At 44.8% G+C, this 17,020-nt stretch overlaps 1 protein-coding gene across 2 annotated transcripts in view; it reads right to left on the bottom strand.

Annotated features, from left to right (window-relative positions):
* Positions 1 to 5,279: 5,279 nt before the first annotated feature.
* The window catches only part of GABRP (gamma-aminobutyric acid type A receptor subunit pi), a 27,378-nt gene continuing 15,637 nt past the window's right edge, over positions 5,280 to 17,020 (bottom strand). Inside the window, exons 4-10 of one of the 2 annotated variants that reach the window (XM_057384732.1) lie at positions 16,235 to 16,302; positions 14,056 to 14,273; positions 13,151 to 13,233; positions 10,710 to 10,847; positions 9,340 to 9,492; positions 8,600 to 8,793; positions 5,280 to 7,726 (exon numbers count right to left, since the gene is read on the bottom strand). In XM_057384732.1, the coding sequence (XP_057240715.1) occupies positions 7,412 to 7,726; positions 8,600 to 8,793; positions 9,340 to 9,492; positions 10,710 to 10,847; positions 13,151 to 13,233; positions 14,056 to 14,273; positions 16,235 to 16,302 (1,169 nt within the window). In that variant the 3' untranslated portion in view covers positions 5,280 to 7,411. The remainder of the gene's footprint in view (positions 7,727 to 8,599; positions 8,794 to 9,339; positions 9,493 to 10,709; positions 10,848 to 13,150; positions 13,234 to 14,055; positions 14,274 to 16,234; positions 16,303 to 17,020) is intronic. The other variant, XM_057384733.1, reaches the window with a different exon arrangement.

Genomic DNA, 17,020 nt, shown 5'->3' with positions numbered 1-17,020 from the left:
GGCTGCAGTCAGTGATGCCCACAAACCTGCATGTTGGTAGGGTCCCTGTAGTCCCACAACAGCCTGGAAAGGCAGAGCAGGACTTGCCTGGAGCTGCCTGCTGCGCTAAAGTCTCTCTTTCCTSAAACTAAACCATAAATCAGACTCCAGCCTCTTCTTTCCATCTCTCCTTCACAAACACTGTTGGCTCTGACTCAGGTTTATGTTCTGGTAACAGTGTCCAAGTAAGTCTTGSAAGAAGCTCTTGCTTAGACAGTAGTGGTCAAGTCAGAATGATCCAGCAAAACTACTGGAGAAGAGAGAAAGGATCTGCCTCCCACCACTGTGCTTTGGTTGGAATTGTTCCAGAATTTAACACTTCTGACAAACATTTATGTTCATCTGTGATCAAAGAGCTTCAAMGACATGCACTGTGCTGTGCAGCGGAGGGGACATGCAGGCTGTATGTGGGGATAGGATGTTAATCTGGATTTAGGTGGTTTGGGCACTCATGAATTATGCAGCAGGAGGTGGAAGTGGGAGTGAAGAGGAAAAAGCTTCAGAATGAATAGTGACTCGAGGCACACTTGAGACCAGCTCAGARGGGCAGCCCTGAAGAAGGGCTGAGAGCACAGGTATTGCCTCTTGCTGTTGGATTTTCTGCTGTTCTCTGGACTCTGTTTTCTGTGGTCAAATAGGATTGTATCAAAGCACCAGGTGGATCACCACCCTGGGCTCTTTTGTTCATGCCTCTGGCCAAAAGGAGTAATCTCCAGGTAACATCGTTCMTCTCAGTAYCTGAGGGAATGGCTGGAGYTGTGTCAGGGGAAGCTCAGGCTGTATAACAGGAAAAGGTTCTGTGCCCAGAGGCTGCTGGGCACTCCCCAGACTCCCCAGGRAATGGGCACRGCCCCAAGGCTGCCAGAGCTCCAGGAGCATTTGGACAGCTCTGCCAGGGTGTACAGGGTGGGATTGTTGGGGTGTCCTGGGCAGGGCCAGTAGCTGAACTGGACGATCCTTGTGGGGCCCTTCCASCTTGGATCATTYTGTGATTCTGTGAATACTTGGAGGCTCAAAAAAAAAAGCAAAAAGAAATCCATGACAGCTCTCTGTCACATCTGCTGAAGACCACATTGTGCCTCTGGGAAGATGAGACTCATCCAGGAATATTTTCTCTGCCTACCTTTCATTACTGCTTTTGCTCTTGGGGTCAGGATGGGGCAGGGCACTTGGTGGGGTTTTCCCATCTCCAGAAGGCCAGCAGAAGCCGTCCCCTTTACTGYCTGCTGTTTCTGAAGGTTACAGTAYRCAAAGTAGCTCATCTGGGAGAGTTCTCAGCTTTGAGTATTTTTTCCTAATTAAAGTTATTGAAGCTGGAAATGGCATTAGGCAAGGGAATATGAATGAAAACTTCATGTGAGCATGAGCTAAGAAGTGTCCTTTTAAGGGCACTTAAGGCCTGTGTCCTTTTAAATCAGTAGCCAGACTGATATGGCTTCCACGGCTCAGGGTTTCATCCTGTCCTTTCAGCTGAGTTGGCAGGGYAGATACCTTTGCCTGTGTCCAACAGGGAGTACTTGGGATTGTTTCTCCACCCAGGCTGATGGAGCACTCTCASAAGTGTCAGTCTATCCCAGCTGCAGCATGGCTGGAGACACTAAACACAAACTTTGTGTGTGCAATGAAAGTCAGAATGGTTTTATGTTAAAGGCTGACCTGATTGTTCTAAAGTAAATGTCTGAAAGCATGAGCTGTCTTGAAGGGCTGCTCTGACCTCGTGTTTGTTGTTGCATTTCCTGACARCTGACAGGAGGCTGAGCCTGCACTGAGGAGGCTCTGCTGTGTGACTGCCTCAGCTGATGACCCACAGCAGCCTCATGGTGTGGTGCTGCTGCAGGGAAAACGCTCCTGGGGCAGTGGAGGGGAAGGGACCCTGCCTGGCTGCTCTGCTGGGCCATGGGACACTGCAGAGCCAGAATCATTCGTGTTTGTGCTTTAGAGCTGGGGCTGGGGGCTGCAGAAAAGGAAGAGGGCAGGACATCTCTGGGGAAAACCTGAACCAATAGTATAAAGCCAAAACTTACAGTCACCTTGGGGGAGCAGGGGGGATATAATCTCTATATTTAAAACAAGGCACTGTAGGTGGGCATATATCTCAAACTGCATAAATTTAAAACTCTGCACTGATGGGAAGGCTTGGTCTTACAGCAGTGTTGAGAGCAATCTGCATGGTCTGACCCTTCCTAGAGCTTTAATTATATACTCTCTGAAGTCTGAGGATTTGATTTCCAGGCATCTCAATCCAATAAAAACAAGATCAAGTACCAAATAATTAAACCTCAACATGCCTTGTAGTTTAGTGGAACTAAAAAAAAAAAAAACATTGAAAACACAATGAAAAAAATACAGGCTCTTTCCATCCAATCTCTCCTCTGGTAGAAGCTGGGGTAAGTGGAGGGACTCTACAGTGTGAAAATAAACATGCCAACAACATCCTGGAAAGACCAAAACCAGATGACTTCTGGATCCACAGGCTTCCAGAGGGCCAGTTTCTCAGGCTGTGCCTCCAGATAGGTGAGCAGATGCAGCTGCCCAGCAGACCCTGCTGGAGCCCTGTTCCTGAAGGGCAGGAGTCAGGACCTCATCGTGCTTGTGCACCCCAAATACAAAAATCTCTTCTGTTTCMAAACTCTGCCAGTATACACTCACCTCTGCATAGGATCTGGGATCTTCCTGGGGGTACATTAACATTATACAAAAGCACTTTTTTTTTGCAGGACAAAGAAGCAGCTCCATATCTAGAACTAAATTTGCTTTTCTTCCCTGTTCACAATTCATAACTCTTCTGTTCATTTAGCTTACTAGCAGAGTAGAACATCCAAATGTCAGCTCCAAAATACAGATTTCCTCTTTTGCAAACATCTAATCTGAGAAAGAAAGTAAGGCATAACACAGATTTTTGTGCGAAAAAACACAGCTTGCACTTTAATATTGAATTCTCCTGGTGAACTGCCAAGGGAGTAAAAAACAATTTAAAAGAATTTGAAGCTRCAGGAACTTTGTGGAAAAACTGCAGGGATAAGATCAGGAAAGAGTAAGGAGAAAGAAAGAAAATGCATCTAATTATTCATTACAGACTTAGCAGTCACCTCGAATTAACAAGAAGCCCATTGGCTGATCCCAAGTGTAACAATAGACTGTAATTTAAGACAGCTTTTATTAATTAATGAATACAAAAGTTATTTTGGTGTGAACCTGGAGAAAACCTGTGCCAAGTASCAGCACTAAACAGTCTTTCCTTGTAAAGACTGCATTTGCTGCTGGCTGAGTGTTGGGACAATAACTACTGCAAGCTAATGAGAGTGATTTCTGCTACCAATTTCATCAGTAGGTTTTAAACGGAATTAACCTTGTAAGGTATTCCTTTCAGCAGATGGTAGTGTTTGCATATACAAAACCTCTTGGAAATGTTAATGGAAACCACATACTCTGCAACAACAGGATTCCTRCACTGAGCCCTTTATCCTCCTGGAAATGAAAAATAATACTCTGTAAGCTCAGAACGGYGGCACTGCAGCATGACCAGTGCCATGCTGGGGGTGAGGTGGGCACCAGAAGAGTGAGGGTAAAACACAGGTGGAGGGCAGAAAAGGAAGCAGGGAAATACTGGGCTCTACTAAAATGTGTTGGTTTTCTCCCCTAGACATTATGTATTAGCTGTAGAGGAGGGCTGCAGATAGGCTGTGCAGATCCTTCATTTTTTGCTGGATAAAATAATYCCCAAAATGCTTCCCATTGCTGTGGCTGCATTGGTTTTGGTCACCAGCTATGGCAACTCTTCAGAGTATATTCTGAGGCATTACATTCCTCTGGGTTGCGAGCATTTGCATCACTTGCAAACGCCTCAAGGTTACAGCATCAAAGCTGCTCACTATCCATTCAGCTTCCCTGTGTCAACATTCACAAACTTCTGYCCATGGAGGTTTAAAGTGCAAATATTCTTTATAAGAGACAAAGATTCCAGGAGCTACAGCCTAAGGCAGGGTTACTGCAAATCAGAGCACCACTGCAAAGCAGAATTATCTCAAAAAGCTGGTCARTCTTTTCCTCTGGACATTCATGTGCTGCCAAGGGTACAGACAAACTGGCACATGTAAATAATGGAATTTACAGTGGAATAGTAAATGTTAGGGATAGTTCCTATATTCTAAGCCCCTTAGAGCATTCCAGGAACCATCAGCCTGGAAGCTCCTTCAAATGTTAGGCTGCCACTCAAACCCCTTCATGTTCCCTGTAGAACCTGCACAAAGCTGAACCCTTAAACAAAAGAGAGCTGGGTACAGTGCTTACCTATGGCTTCATCTGCAGCTTGCCTGTTATGTAGCAGGCCTTTGTGGGAAAGGCTGATTTTTGCTTGGTGTCCATTGAGCTGTTGGGGCTTGGCTTTACACAGCAGTCACATGGAAGAGTAACTGTGCTTATCTGGGGTATGAAAGTCTCATCTCAAATTCAGTGGTACTTCTAGCTTGTGTTAGACAACATGTGAAGACAGGAACAGATTGGGATTGTGCAGTGCATCATCCTGACCCCTCTGAAGAACGTGTCTGGGCTCATCTATCACTGTCCTGTGCCCAGAACACCAGTGATAACACCAGGCTGCTCCAGGACACCAGTGCAGCTGGGCTGACTTGATCATTGTAGGGCGCATGAGCAAAATTTTGTTGTGGTTGCTCTGCCCCACACCTGATATATCAATAGCAGGTTAAACAAGCTTGGTGCTTGTTCACTTGGTTTCTCACTTTCCATACCTGGTCCTTGCTGAGCRTCAGTTTGTCTCTAAAAGGACCCCTCTGTGCCCACAGTCAATACCTAGWGTTACAGCAGGACCATCAAGGGAAACAGTCATGTGAGGTGTWTTAAAGGGGGAAGTCCATCAAAGAGAGAGAAACTATGTGCAAGAGGAAAGAAATCAGGAATCCATGCTTTCTAGTTTTTAAAATTTCTGAGGTAAGATGTTTCCCCTGTTCAGCCAACAGCCCTTTAAGAATATTCTCATCTGAATATATCCAAAATATCTGAATATCTAAAAAAGACCTCCTTCCCCTGCTRCGTTCTGTTCCTCCCTTCCTTCTGGAAGTTGCCAAAACCAGCAGTAAATGAGAATAGACCAAGCTGACACTTTGCAAGACAACATGCTGCTGCCTACGCCAGGCCAACAAAAAGCATCCCACTGCAAGAGGTGCAAGTTAGAGCAAGTCCTGAGCAAGGTCAAAGCRGCAAAGGRGGATCAGGGRGGACCTTGTGGCTCTGCACAACTCCCTGACAGGAGGGGGCAGCCGGGGGGGTCGGGCTCTGCTCCAGGGAACAGGGACAGGAGGAGAGGGAACAGCCTCAGGCTGGGCCAGGGGAGGGGCAGGGTGGATATTATGGAAAACTTCTTTCCTGGAAAGGTGGTGGGTTGGAACAGACTGCCCAGGACAGTGGTGGAGTCACCATCCCTGGATGAATTGAAAAGCTGTGTGGATGTGGCACTTGGGAACATGGCTTAGCAGTGGCTTTGGCAGGGCTGGGGGAACAGCGGGACTCGATGATCATGGAGGGCTTTGTACAAAGAAATTCCTTTTGTTAACATTAATATTTGGCAGCTAGTGTAGAACACATTAGRGCATTTTAGTTGGGTTTTAAAGAAAGAAACCAATACAGAAAAGAGGTAATGATTTYTTTTTAGTAGAGAGTCTCTCTGAGGGATTGTGTTCATATCACAAACATTCACTTTATTACATTTTATGGAATGGACTTTAAATGCCAGTATATACAAACCAACATTTCATTATTGGAGTTTGTGTTTATCCACTTGCCATTGTCAGTCTGTTCCCCTTTGCCTTCTTGATCTGCTCTTTGTAAATGCTATGATTTATGAATAAGTGGGTTAGTTCCCTCACAGTGTAGTGTAGTGAAATAGTTCAATAAAAAGTTATTAAAGTAAAAAATCCATAGTTTCACGCGATCTGCTCACCTTCCATAGGAACTCCCAAGAAGGGATTCCTGAGCTAAGCAAACACAGGGTGCTGAGTCTGCAACACAAGCTGCAAGCTGAGAGACCTCACTCAGMCAGAGCTCTGCTGAATGGCAGGCACTGCAGGCAATTCCAGCTYTGCCCACTCAACTGCAGGGTTACCCCCTCTCACTTAGGACAGACCTTAAAAGGGTGGTGGGGTGGAGGAATCTGCCATAAAATGTTCATTTTACAGTCAGGAACTGAAGACTTCCAGTAGTCTTAAGCTACACAGTACCAAATGGCATTTGGTTCTTTAATGCAATGGTGTGCACCACATTTAATTTACCTTTAAAAAAAACTGTGGCTCCTGCTGATTGCAGGATAAACAAAGCTGACTTCYGGCAGTTTCCAAAGCCCACTTAGAATATGAATTTCTTCAGAAAAGTAACAGTGTTTCAGCCTACAATAGAGAGTGAAAGGATGATTTAGACTAGCCGACCCCAGMCCATGCATGTTTTTCACCCAGCAGCACGGCTGACTTGCCACAACTGCACAGCCACATAAAAGAGGGGATGACAAATGGACCACTTGTGCCTTTGGCTGACAAGAGTTGAGAGCTGCTTGTAGCAGTGAAAGCTGAGGGAAACACTCTCCAGGACAAAAAATAATTTGTGAGGAAGACATGGAAAATGGTAGATTCTGTTCARCAGCAGCACAGCAGGAAGAATATGTGATGGATTACAAAATGTTTTTGCTGCCTCCATCTCATGCTCCCAAATCTCTGAAAAAAATGCAGCTCTACAAACAACAAGCTCTGTCTTGGGGATGGAGAACTTGAGCAAGTGAGGATTTCCTCAGTGAGTGACAAATGTTAAAGCAACAAGGCAGCACAGGTGCCAAAATCACCGGCCTGACACTGCATCGCCCGGGACAAAGCAGCACCATGCACAGAAGCATCACTCTGAGCTGTGCTGCACCATGTTCCTGMTGCTGCCTGACGACTCTCATGGCAACAGAGCAGCTATTGAGAGCAATCACAGTCCCTCTGTTATCTCTGGCAAACAAACAATAACAGCTGTGATCCTCTGGGACATCTAAACGCAAAGGTTCCAACCTTCTCCAAGATACCAAAATAATTTTGCMATCTGTAGTGCTCTGTAGCTGCCACATGCAGTCCTGCACACCCATCTGCAGCCAGGTGAGGTGTGGAATGAAATGCAGCCAGGAGCAGAAGAGCCCAGCACAGCCCCTCAGCTGGACAGGCTGCTGTCAGTGCTGCTGAYGCTGACACACTTCACACACTCTTCTGCTGGGTACCTCAGGAAACACAAGGAARTTTTTTGTCCACACTAAATTCACTGAGGTTGGATGGTTAGATGCCCACAGGCACAATTCCTCTCCTGCTGAAGTAGAAGAATGAAGAACTAATTTCTACTAAAAATATAGATAATATGCCCAATAAAACACATTGACCAGCATGAAAAACAAAGGGAAAAGCAATTTGGAGTAGTGGTCCACATTGCCAGGGTTCTGAATKGTGAAATAACCAAAAATCCTGTGCATTTTGTTTCTCAAGACACATTTGATTTTCTCATGACTCTTCATGGTCAAGTCACTGCAGTTAACATTATCACTGGAAATCTCAATGCTTGTGAAGCTGATTTTCTGTTTATAGCCAGTGATGGAATTGTTGAGGATGTTGGTGATGTTTACTTCTTCCATTTCTTTAGATGGTTCATTTGCAGGCCCCTAGGAAACAGGAGTGCACAGTTAGTTTTGAGGTTTGWCTTCTGCACAGGAAGGAGACCAGGAGAATAAAGATATCATAAGGATAAAGATCACAGCTTCATACRTGGCCATCCCAATATTCAAACACACCTTTCAGCTGCTGCCTAATCTTAGAAGGGCCTGGGGTCCCAGAGATGCCTGTGCTTTCACCTCTATATTTCTAGAGATACTTTCAGAYCCTTGAGTAACATCCATCTCCTACAGGATATCTATCCCCTCCTATCTACACAGTACCTWAATGGATGGAGACCTCAATATCGAGGTGGGAAACTTCTTTTTCCCCTGACAGGATCTGGGCTCTTGCTGACCACTGGACTACAGCCATACCTGATTGATTTCTCACACTAAAGCAGAGCCCTTGAACAACTCAGTCTCACAATCCCCACAGAACACTGTGGGACTGATGTTTGGAAGCATCCTCTGGGAAGGGAGGAAGAAGGGTTCAGCTTTCCTCTGGTAAAATACCTCCCTTATTGGAGTTGTTTGATACAAGAGTGAAGAGCTGTGTTGTAGTGGCTCTTCCCTCACACTCCCGTGAGCTCAGCTCTGAGCCATGGACCCAACTCCAGTGCCAGGCTTAAGTGCCTTTCTGAATGTGGCCCTGTGAACSCAATAGGACTGATAGCTAAAACTGCTGCTCAGAGGGCTGTCAGAGACACAGCACTCCTGTGCTATTCATGTGTTTGTTACACACAAAAGTTTAGATTTCGTGCCAATTAGGAGAAGCATTGTTAATGTATCCATAGCAGGAAGACCATTTGTCTTTTCAGTCAGTGGAGAAGTAATTGCTGTCAATGCAGGATGACTGGGCTTATTAAAGTACATCAGCCTTACCTCTTCTGGTACTTTAGCTGYACACTTTTGTGATGAGCTGTAGTGAGCCACTGCATATTCCACAAGGGCACCAAAGATGAAGCTGAAGCAGATGCCAAGATAGACATCAATGGCCTTAATGAAACAGTTGGTTTTTGAAAGTGAACTTCGTGAGCCAATCATCAGAGTTGTCATAGAAAGCACTGTTGTAACTCCTTGGAAAACASAAAAGGGGAGACCTTTTCTTGTGGACACTTTGGAAAAGTCTTGTCCTACCTTTGTGCTCGTGTCATTGCTCTCCAGATAAAGCACATCACTCCTTCCCAAATCCAAACCATCCATCATATAGCAACTGAAATGCTTCCACAGCATTAACTACTGGCTTCACACAGGCTCTCCCTGCCATTGGCAGCTTGGCTCCCATAGGCAGTTKGCTCTCTTCTTCATGCTTTCAGAAAAAATAATTCCCTCATCCTGCTCCCTCCAAAGCAYCTCACAAAGATCATGTGCTCTGTCCTCTGCTCTCTGCTGGATCTGCTGGGATCCTTGGCCAAACACAGCTCTGCAGGTGGGCACAGGTCTCTGCCACAGCATCTCYTCCACGCCAACCCAGCTCTGGCCCAAGGAACAGCAGAAGGCCCAAGGAACAGCAGCAGAACATTTATCCCTGAGCAGGGAGCTCAAGATAAGTACCATMCTCCTAGCCTTCAAAGGCTCCTCTGCCTGCTTAAATCTTCTCCATTCCTCAGGCAATAACTCACCAATGCAGGTTCTTGCGGGCACGGAGTCCAGTGTGATCCAAAAAGAAACCCATGACAACATGACGAGCAGAGTGGAGGGCACATAGGTCTCCAAAATGAAGTAAAGGACATTTCTTCTCAGTTCAAACTCTAATATCAGTCGTGGGTAACTGCCTGTTCATGAAAGGAAAATACTTTGTGAATGTGAGATTCCCAAGGMCACCCAAAGTGGAATTTTGACAGCCCAGCACCAGCTGATGGAGCTCAGCAGAGCCAGCCCACAACCAAGGGAGAGGCCTTGYTTACACCTCAGAGTGCTGCTGTAGGCAACACCCCTACACGAGGGGACTCCCTGAGAGCTTCCACACTGCCAACACACGCTGCATAAGGAACACACCCAGCACTGACAGGCAAGGAGGCATCTGAGCATCACATGCCTTGCAAAGGAGCTCCTGCAGTGGAAATGTCCCAGCCCAGGGCAGAGCGGGGCGGGTGCTCTCCCCTGGTCYCTCACATCAGCACAGCCCACCTCAACCAACACCTGCTGATGGGCACTGTCAAGTTCAACCTTATCTTAAAAGATAAGGTTTAAAAACAGACAAAACATTTGTTTCTTGATGTCAGCAGGCTYTGGCTCACATCCCAAAGCATCGCAGTACCCCATCATCACAGAGAACTAGACCCCCATTTTAGTGATTTGTGATCTTGGACAAAAAATGGTATCTTTTTGTGCTCAAAAAATTCAGTCATCTTTTAAAAATCAATTTATTGTAAATACTGACATAAGGGTTCTGAGGCTGGATCAGTAGTAGAAGATGGTTCTGCTCTTTAAACAATAATACCTTTGAAACATGGAAACAAAGTCCATATTGTTCATGGGCTATGTATTCAACAGAACAAAAAAACAATTGTTATTTTTAAAATCTTTTCATTCTGAGGAAGTTTTGCCCCCTTTCATAGTATCTGTGATTGGAGAAAAGAGTATTTTACACTGAWAATGAAAAAGACATTGAATGCTGGGCTACAAAACTATGTTATTCCATCATGATAGAATTATAATTTACAAACAAATACATATTTTAAAAATCAGTTTTACTCCCAGTTACTGTAAATATTGCTCTCCACAGTATTTATACTCTGCACACCTGRATAGAAGGGAGAGAGTTTCTTCAGGTATCCTCCATCTTTCTGTGGATTTTCATCTTACAGAATATCCTGATTACAACTAATAGGATTTCATCATCTTTCTGTTCATCTTTCTTTGCAAGATTAAGATTTGCTACAGATATTGCTGTAGCTGTTTCAGTCGAAAAGATACTGGCCCACAGGAAGGAGAGGAGATGGGATGGGGAATTCCCAAGAGCTTTGCCTGCTTTTTWTCTCAGATTTACCTGTCTCCTGCTGTGACTTGGACACCAGGGTGTGGTAGCGTTGCACCGTGTACTGAGAGAGCCGCAGCTTCTCGATGCCGTGGACGGAGTCGTTTCCTCGCAGCCACGTGAAGACGACATCGTTTTCATCGTAGCCCCCTAAGGAGAGCACAGAGGCCGGGAGTGCTTCAGCAGTGAAAGCGGCTGCTGCCCTGCTGTKCCTCCCGAGGGGAGCAGAGCCCTGACTCAGGCACTGCACCCTCAACAAAGGTGACCTGACCCGGGACTGACTGGAGGGGACTTTGGCTGTGCTTCCTTTGCCACACTGGCTCTGTTGCTCCAGGTTCTGACAGGAGCACACCKCTGGGAATGACATACAACGTGCCAGGCTGCTGAGAGCCTGTTTCAACTGTTCATATGGGTTATTTCTGTTTTCAAAGATAATCCATTGCTATCATCCACAGCTTGAYTACACGCAGGAAAATCAAAGTACTGCAGTGGTTAATCTGTAAACATCGTCTCATCAGACCAAGAGTAGGAGAAAACAGTGGAAATTCTCTTTAAAAAAAAGAGAATTCAAATCCCACTGAGCCCCTTACTGCAGAGCAGAAGCGCATTTTACTGAATCGCCTATTAAAGTGCTTGAAAACAACAGAAAATGCATTCTCAATTAGTCAAGAGCTTACAGCTGAGACTGTGTAGTATGAACCAGGCTCCTCTGACTGGGTACACATTGTCCAGAAAGCTTGCTCATAAAAACAACTTTGTCTACAAATCATTCCYCCTATCCTCAAAGGCATTGAGTTAYKGARGACAAATAAATGCACACAACATTCAGATAACACCAAATTCCTGCCTSAAAGCAGTGGGACTCCATATATGCCATCTGAGTAAGTGCCTCCAGGGATGTGATGACATGACCTCAGGTTACACTGAGGTATACCTCAGTCTGAGGGATAAATCTTGTACTGAGTTGACAGCCTGCCATTCCCTTCAAAAATTTGACTTAATTTAGGAAACAAGCCAGTCAGTTTCACTGTTTTAATTCTTTTATTAAGAACCCTTYTTTGAGACCATGCGTAGGGACACTGTGATTCTGAAAATAACCCATTTGTCCTGGTAGAAGGGATCAGATGCAGTTGTAGCTCTATTTTCAGCTAATTGTGTTTTCTTATTAGACACAAATTACCAGAGCTTGGGCATGATGAACTCCTAAATTAGGTGTCCAGAGTATAAATCCCTGAGTAGAATCCGAAACATGTGACTTTTCAAAGTTTCTAAGTGGCTTTATAAATCGTGGTTACTCAAGAAAATTTTATAATAAGTGATAGATTGTTGTTAATTCATCTGGTGTGTAGTTAAATAGCATTATTTCTGGGCACTTATCCTAATGAAATCTCCAGTGGGCAATGTGTAGGTAATTTCATTGGAATTATACAGCAACTGAGAATGATGTAGGACCCAATCACTTTTAAACCAGGCCTAAACATGCTCTGCCTTCGCAGAAGAAGACAATTGTTATTATTTCAAGAGCTATYCTTTGTAATAAAGTTAACCATGGTGAACTAATATGATTTTAATGTGAAAATAATACGTGCATCCCTAGGTGCTTCATGCTGCAACCCCAGAAGTTAAAAATCTAATCTTTTCAGTGCTAATGGTGGATGTTTGGTTTTGTGCCATGAAAGGAGCAGACTATCTGCTCATTTCGGGCACCGAGTGGCGGCGCTGCACTGGCTGAGCTCTGGGGTAACAGCTCCGCAGGGAATGACATTTTCTCAGCCAGCATTGCCTTAGGAGAGCTTTTAATCTAATTGAGGGCAGAACTCACTGCTAATTCCTCTCCTTGAGACTTTCCCATCTGAAACTCTCCTGCTGACAAGGGTCCCATACTCTGTACCCCTACAGTAGACAGCCCTAGTGGAGTAGTGGGCACCACAAAGCCAGGCTTGGCCCYAATTTCAGCTCATGAGTTTGAGAGCCATGTCCAACTCTCATTCTAGTGAGAACCACCYTTCCCAATGTGGGGATTTTGGGCTGCAATAGGTAGTAGATCTCTGAAAATGAGAGAATTGTACTTTGCTGGACTCTATCTCATGCACTTACCCCACAAGCTAGTTTTGAAGAAGCTGTGTGTTCAAAAGGAACCAGATTTTGAAACCCAAGTAATATTACTTCATCCTTCTATGCAAGATTAAACTATGTACACTTTCATAAAATATTTTTTTATTCCCACTTTTTTGCATAAATTGCACAGTGACAGGAATTCTTTGGATTGTGGATTACAACACAAAGAAGAATTTGAAGAATGATGACATGAAGTTGTTTTCTTTTGGACATTAGTATTTGCAGGAATAAAAGTCCACTTCAGAAAGCCACTGGCAGAAAGCCACATTCAAAATGTGTAGTTATTTATGAATTAACAAATTTAAAGTTGGAGTTTTCTAGGATGTTATACTTACAGCTTTCTAGCTGCAGTCGGCATGTTTGTGTGTCCATAGGGTATTTTGACAGGTCCATGTTACAGGCAACAGTAGTAGTAATTCTGCAGGAAGAGGAAAGAACTCAGAAAGTTTCAGTAAAAGCATGTAAAGAAATAGCTCTTTTACTGATTCAGCAAACTGGATCACAAAGCCTCTGCTCTGTCAGTGAGATTATTTGGACCTATGAAATGAATAARCTGAGAGCCCTCCTTAAGAACAAGTACTTTCTGCAGACACCCCAACAAAAATGTAACCCAAGGAGGAATTTTGCTTTGCTGTGGTGGGATATTGAGTGTAGGTTCACATTTTTTTTCCAGTATTACAATTTTCACACTTGTGAGATGAGACACAGTAATGAACTGTACACATGCTCCTGGCTTGCTCTGATGCAGAGGTAAAYGGGTTTTACTCTTCAGCTGAGGTAACTGGGACCCAGTTTCTGCAAGCTAGGGAGAGTACTGTAGGAATTGCTAGAACAAGTGCAGTACAYATTCCTGCAGTGCATGGACAAATAAATTTTTTAGTAAAAAACAGAAGTCACCACTATATGGCACTGTATAAGGAAATGGTTTCCCATGATCAGTTAAACTTTTACTTTGTGATGTCTTCCTTCCATTCCTCCCCTGCCTCCATCTGACTTGACTTTTCCTCTGTGACACCTAAACTTGTGAGCTTTCTGGGCAGGCCTCAGGACACAGCATGTCTGTGATGGGAAATCCTGATCCGTGACTGGCCAGAACAGGGGGAAATGGATCAGCAGAGTATAGTCACAGCTGGCTTGTTGACCCCAAACTCATGACCTGTGACAGGTGGCATCTGCTCCTGTCCAGGGTAACTCTGGAAATCTCTTATGAGCCATCAGCAGCAAGGCACAGGTCACATACCTTAAGGCGTACAAGACAGTGCCGTTAGAGAACAGCCTGATGAGGCGGTTGCCCACAGTGACGTCGTGCAGGAAGGACCTTTTTGACTCCACAATGTAGGTGTCTGGCACCCAGAGCAACTCCACCAGACGAGCGTCCAGCGTGAAGCTCCTGTTGCCGTGGAAGGTGAGCCGTGGGTCTGTCCAGCGCTGCCGCAGGGATATGGTAGCCGTGTAATCCTGGCAAGGAGAGCAGAGCCTGGCAGGAGGTGTGTGCAGGCACCTGCCCAGCACAGCTGCGGCCTCGCCCGTGTGTGTGACAAGAGACAGAACACACCTTCATTTGACCTGTCACAGCCAAGCCTCATGCTTCATTTCCATCACAGTTTTATTTACTCTGTAATGTTTCTAATACAATTCCTCTCTAAGGTGTGGAATTTGAGGACTAAAACTTATACTTGTAGTATTTTACATTTTTAATGAGCAATTATTGTACCTAATGTTTTTGTGTCCATTTTGCAGATAAGAGAACAGATAGGAAGTACACACTTGAGGCCACCCAGCAAGTCATGGACATTACAGATCAGTCATTGCCTAAAGCTGGGAAATTCCATGCATATTATAAATCTGATCATCAAAGAGGCACTGACACTTTGGAGAAAAAAGGCAAGTGAATCTAGCCTGTGAATCTTTCAGGGAGGTTTAAAAAAAATGAAAAATAAACAAATGAAAAAAGAAAGACTGTGCCTTCTATTTTAATAGGAATTTTGAATCTGAGAGCACTGGGATTAACTTGAGTTTGGCCTGTCAAAATCAATCTGCAGTGACTAGAGTGTTTTCACAGTGCCCCAACAGAAAAGAAWAAGCAGCACCCACTCAGCTCTGAAGCTGATTCTCTGCTGAGCCTTCTGGACATCACAGGYACTGTTGGACTATTTCACTTCCTTACAGTCAAAGCAATTGAACAAATGCCTTTCACCTTCAAAACATCTGTGTCACAGGCAGACTGGCACTGGCACTTGTGCTGACAGCCTGAACCACTGCATTTCCCTGCAGAGCTGCTGCCTGAATGTGGAAGATCAAGTAGTTTGCTTCGTTCCATCTCTAATTTTCAAGTGCTTTAAGAAATTAGGGCAGTGGTATCTTTTGYTTTTGTAAAATTTTACCCTCAATCTGTAATGTCAAATAATGGGTTGTTATGGCTTTCAATACATAGTTATACTGAGTTATAGTAGTSACAAAAGTGAAGAATTCTGGTTGATTTTCCAACTTCTATCAGGACACAGATTGAGCTTCTGTAATATTTCCTATATGATCAGAGAAATTTAGATGGATCATCAAGAAAACATCCAGAACAGGAACTACTTTATGAGGCACTTCAATTAAGTTAGAGGTTTGTGAAAAATTGATTTTGTTAGTCCTGCTCCTCCCCCAAAATGAATAACTTTAGCAAAGTTAAACAATTTTATTTAGTAAACTTGTTTCATTTGTTTGGGAGGAAGTAGAAAAAAAAATGGTGGTGGYAGTCTTGACAAGGCAGAAGTTAACTGTTGAAATTGTTCCTGACTGAACTTCTGACTGTTTGGACTGAAACTATTTACTGAATTTACCCAAGTTGCCCATAATTTKGGTCAATCTGAAAGAGAAGCCTTCAGTCATTAATGTTTGAAATCCAGCTGTTACCAGATATAGAATGAATCAGATTCACCAGTGRTGGGAAGATGTTGTCTGTTTATTTAAATTTATTTTCTTTCTTTTCTTGGGATRGCCAGTCCTTTGAGCTCAAAGCCTTACTTTTCCTCCTTGAGAAGAATCCCTGTCCCGGACTTCAGTCAGAGCCAGCATGTCCCACAGAGCCCATCCCTACCCGACACAAAGAGCTCCCACATGGAGGAAAGGGATGCCACACAGGATTGATTTTTTTCTATTTCCACATGTCCTGATTTCCAGAAGGAGCTGAGTTTTTGACCAATAAGACTTTTATTTACATGTAAGCCCACATTACTATGGCATTGACACAGTCTGCAGTCAGAAATGAGACCTGTTTTCATCTCACCTCTGAAAGTCACTTCAACAGCCACTGAATAGCAAAGCAGTTTTCAAATGACAGTTTTGATTCTGTGCTGAACACACAGGAATACATGGGAATTCTCTCAGGCAGCTCCTAATCTTATCTCACAAAATAAAATTCTTTCACTTACCATGTCACTCTCAGATATACTAGAAATACTTGCAATGTCCAGACTCATTGCAATTTGTACAGGTTCTCCTGTGGAGGGAATGGAATGCTTCAGCAGAGAGAAGGGGAGTGTGAGGGACACAGTAAAGCCACTCAGGATGCTGTGCAGGGGGGGCACTGTCCTCAGCCTCACTAGAAGCCCAATAGAACTGCAGAGGCCCAGAGGGTCAGACACAGTTTCAGAGCATTAGGCTGACAAATGACATGATCAAAAATACAGCTGTCACATCAGGGAGCTGGAGCTCTCTTTGGTCCTGGTAGCAAAGGGCCAACACCCATCAGCACCAGCAGGGAAGCTCAGCACTTCAGATTTCTGTCTCAGCAGCACTTAAGTGCCATTTACCCTTGGACAGRCAGCCAGGRCCACTTTGTCCCTTGTTCYCAGYCCACAGCAGCCACAGAGTGGCCAGRCCAGGGAYCCTGCACAGAGCGTTTCTCAGAGTCAGRGAGCCACGGGCAGCCCCGGTTCTTGGGGAGGAACCACCGGAGGCAGAGAATTCCCGATTCCCGAGAGCSTGCACTGGCCGAAATCTAGAAGAGCATCAGCCTTTGTCACCTTTCAACTTTTCCCCGGCTGCTGGATCTGCAAACCGAGCGACAGACCCGATCCCCAACCGCGACTGCCGGGATCCACCGCGAGAGGGCAGCGCCGCCCGGGGACACGGGGACACGGGAACGGGGACAGGGGGATATAGGGACAGGGGGATATAAGGACAGGGGGACACAGGGATATGGGGACACGGGGACA

This window comes from Malurus melanocephalus, unplaced genomic scaffold, assembly GCF_030028575.1.
Source record: "Malurus melanocephalus ecotype Western Australia unplaced genomic scaffold, MMel_1.1 scaffold_740, whole genome shotgun sequence".
Taxonomy (NCBI): Eukaryota; Metazoa; Chordata; class Aves; order Passeriformes; family Maluridae; genus Malurus; species Malurus melanocephalus.
This window is presented reverse-complemented; position numbering and strand designations above follow the sequence as displayed.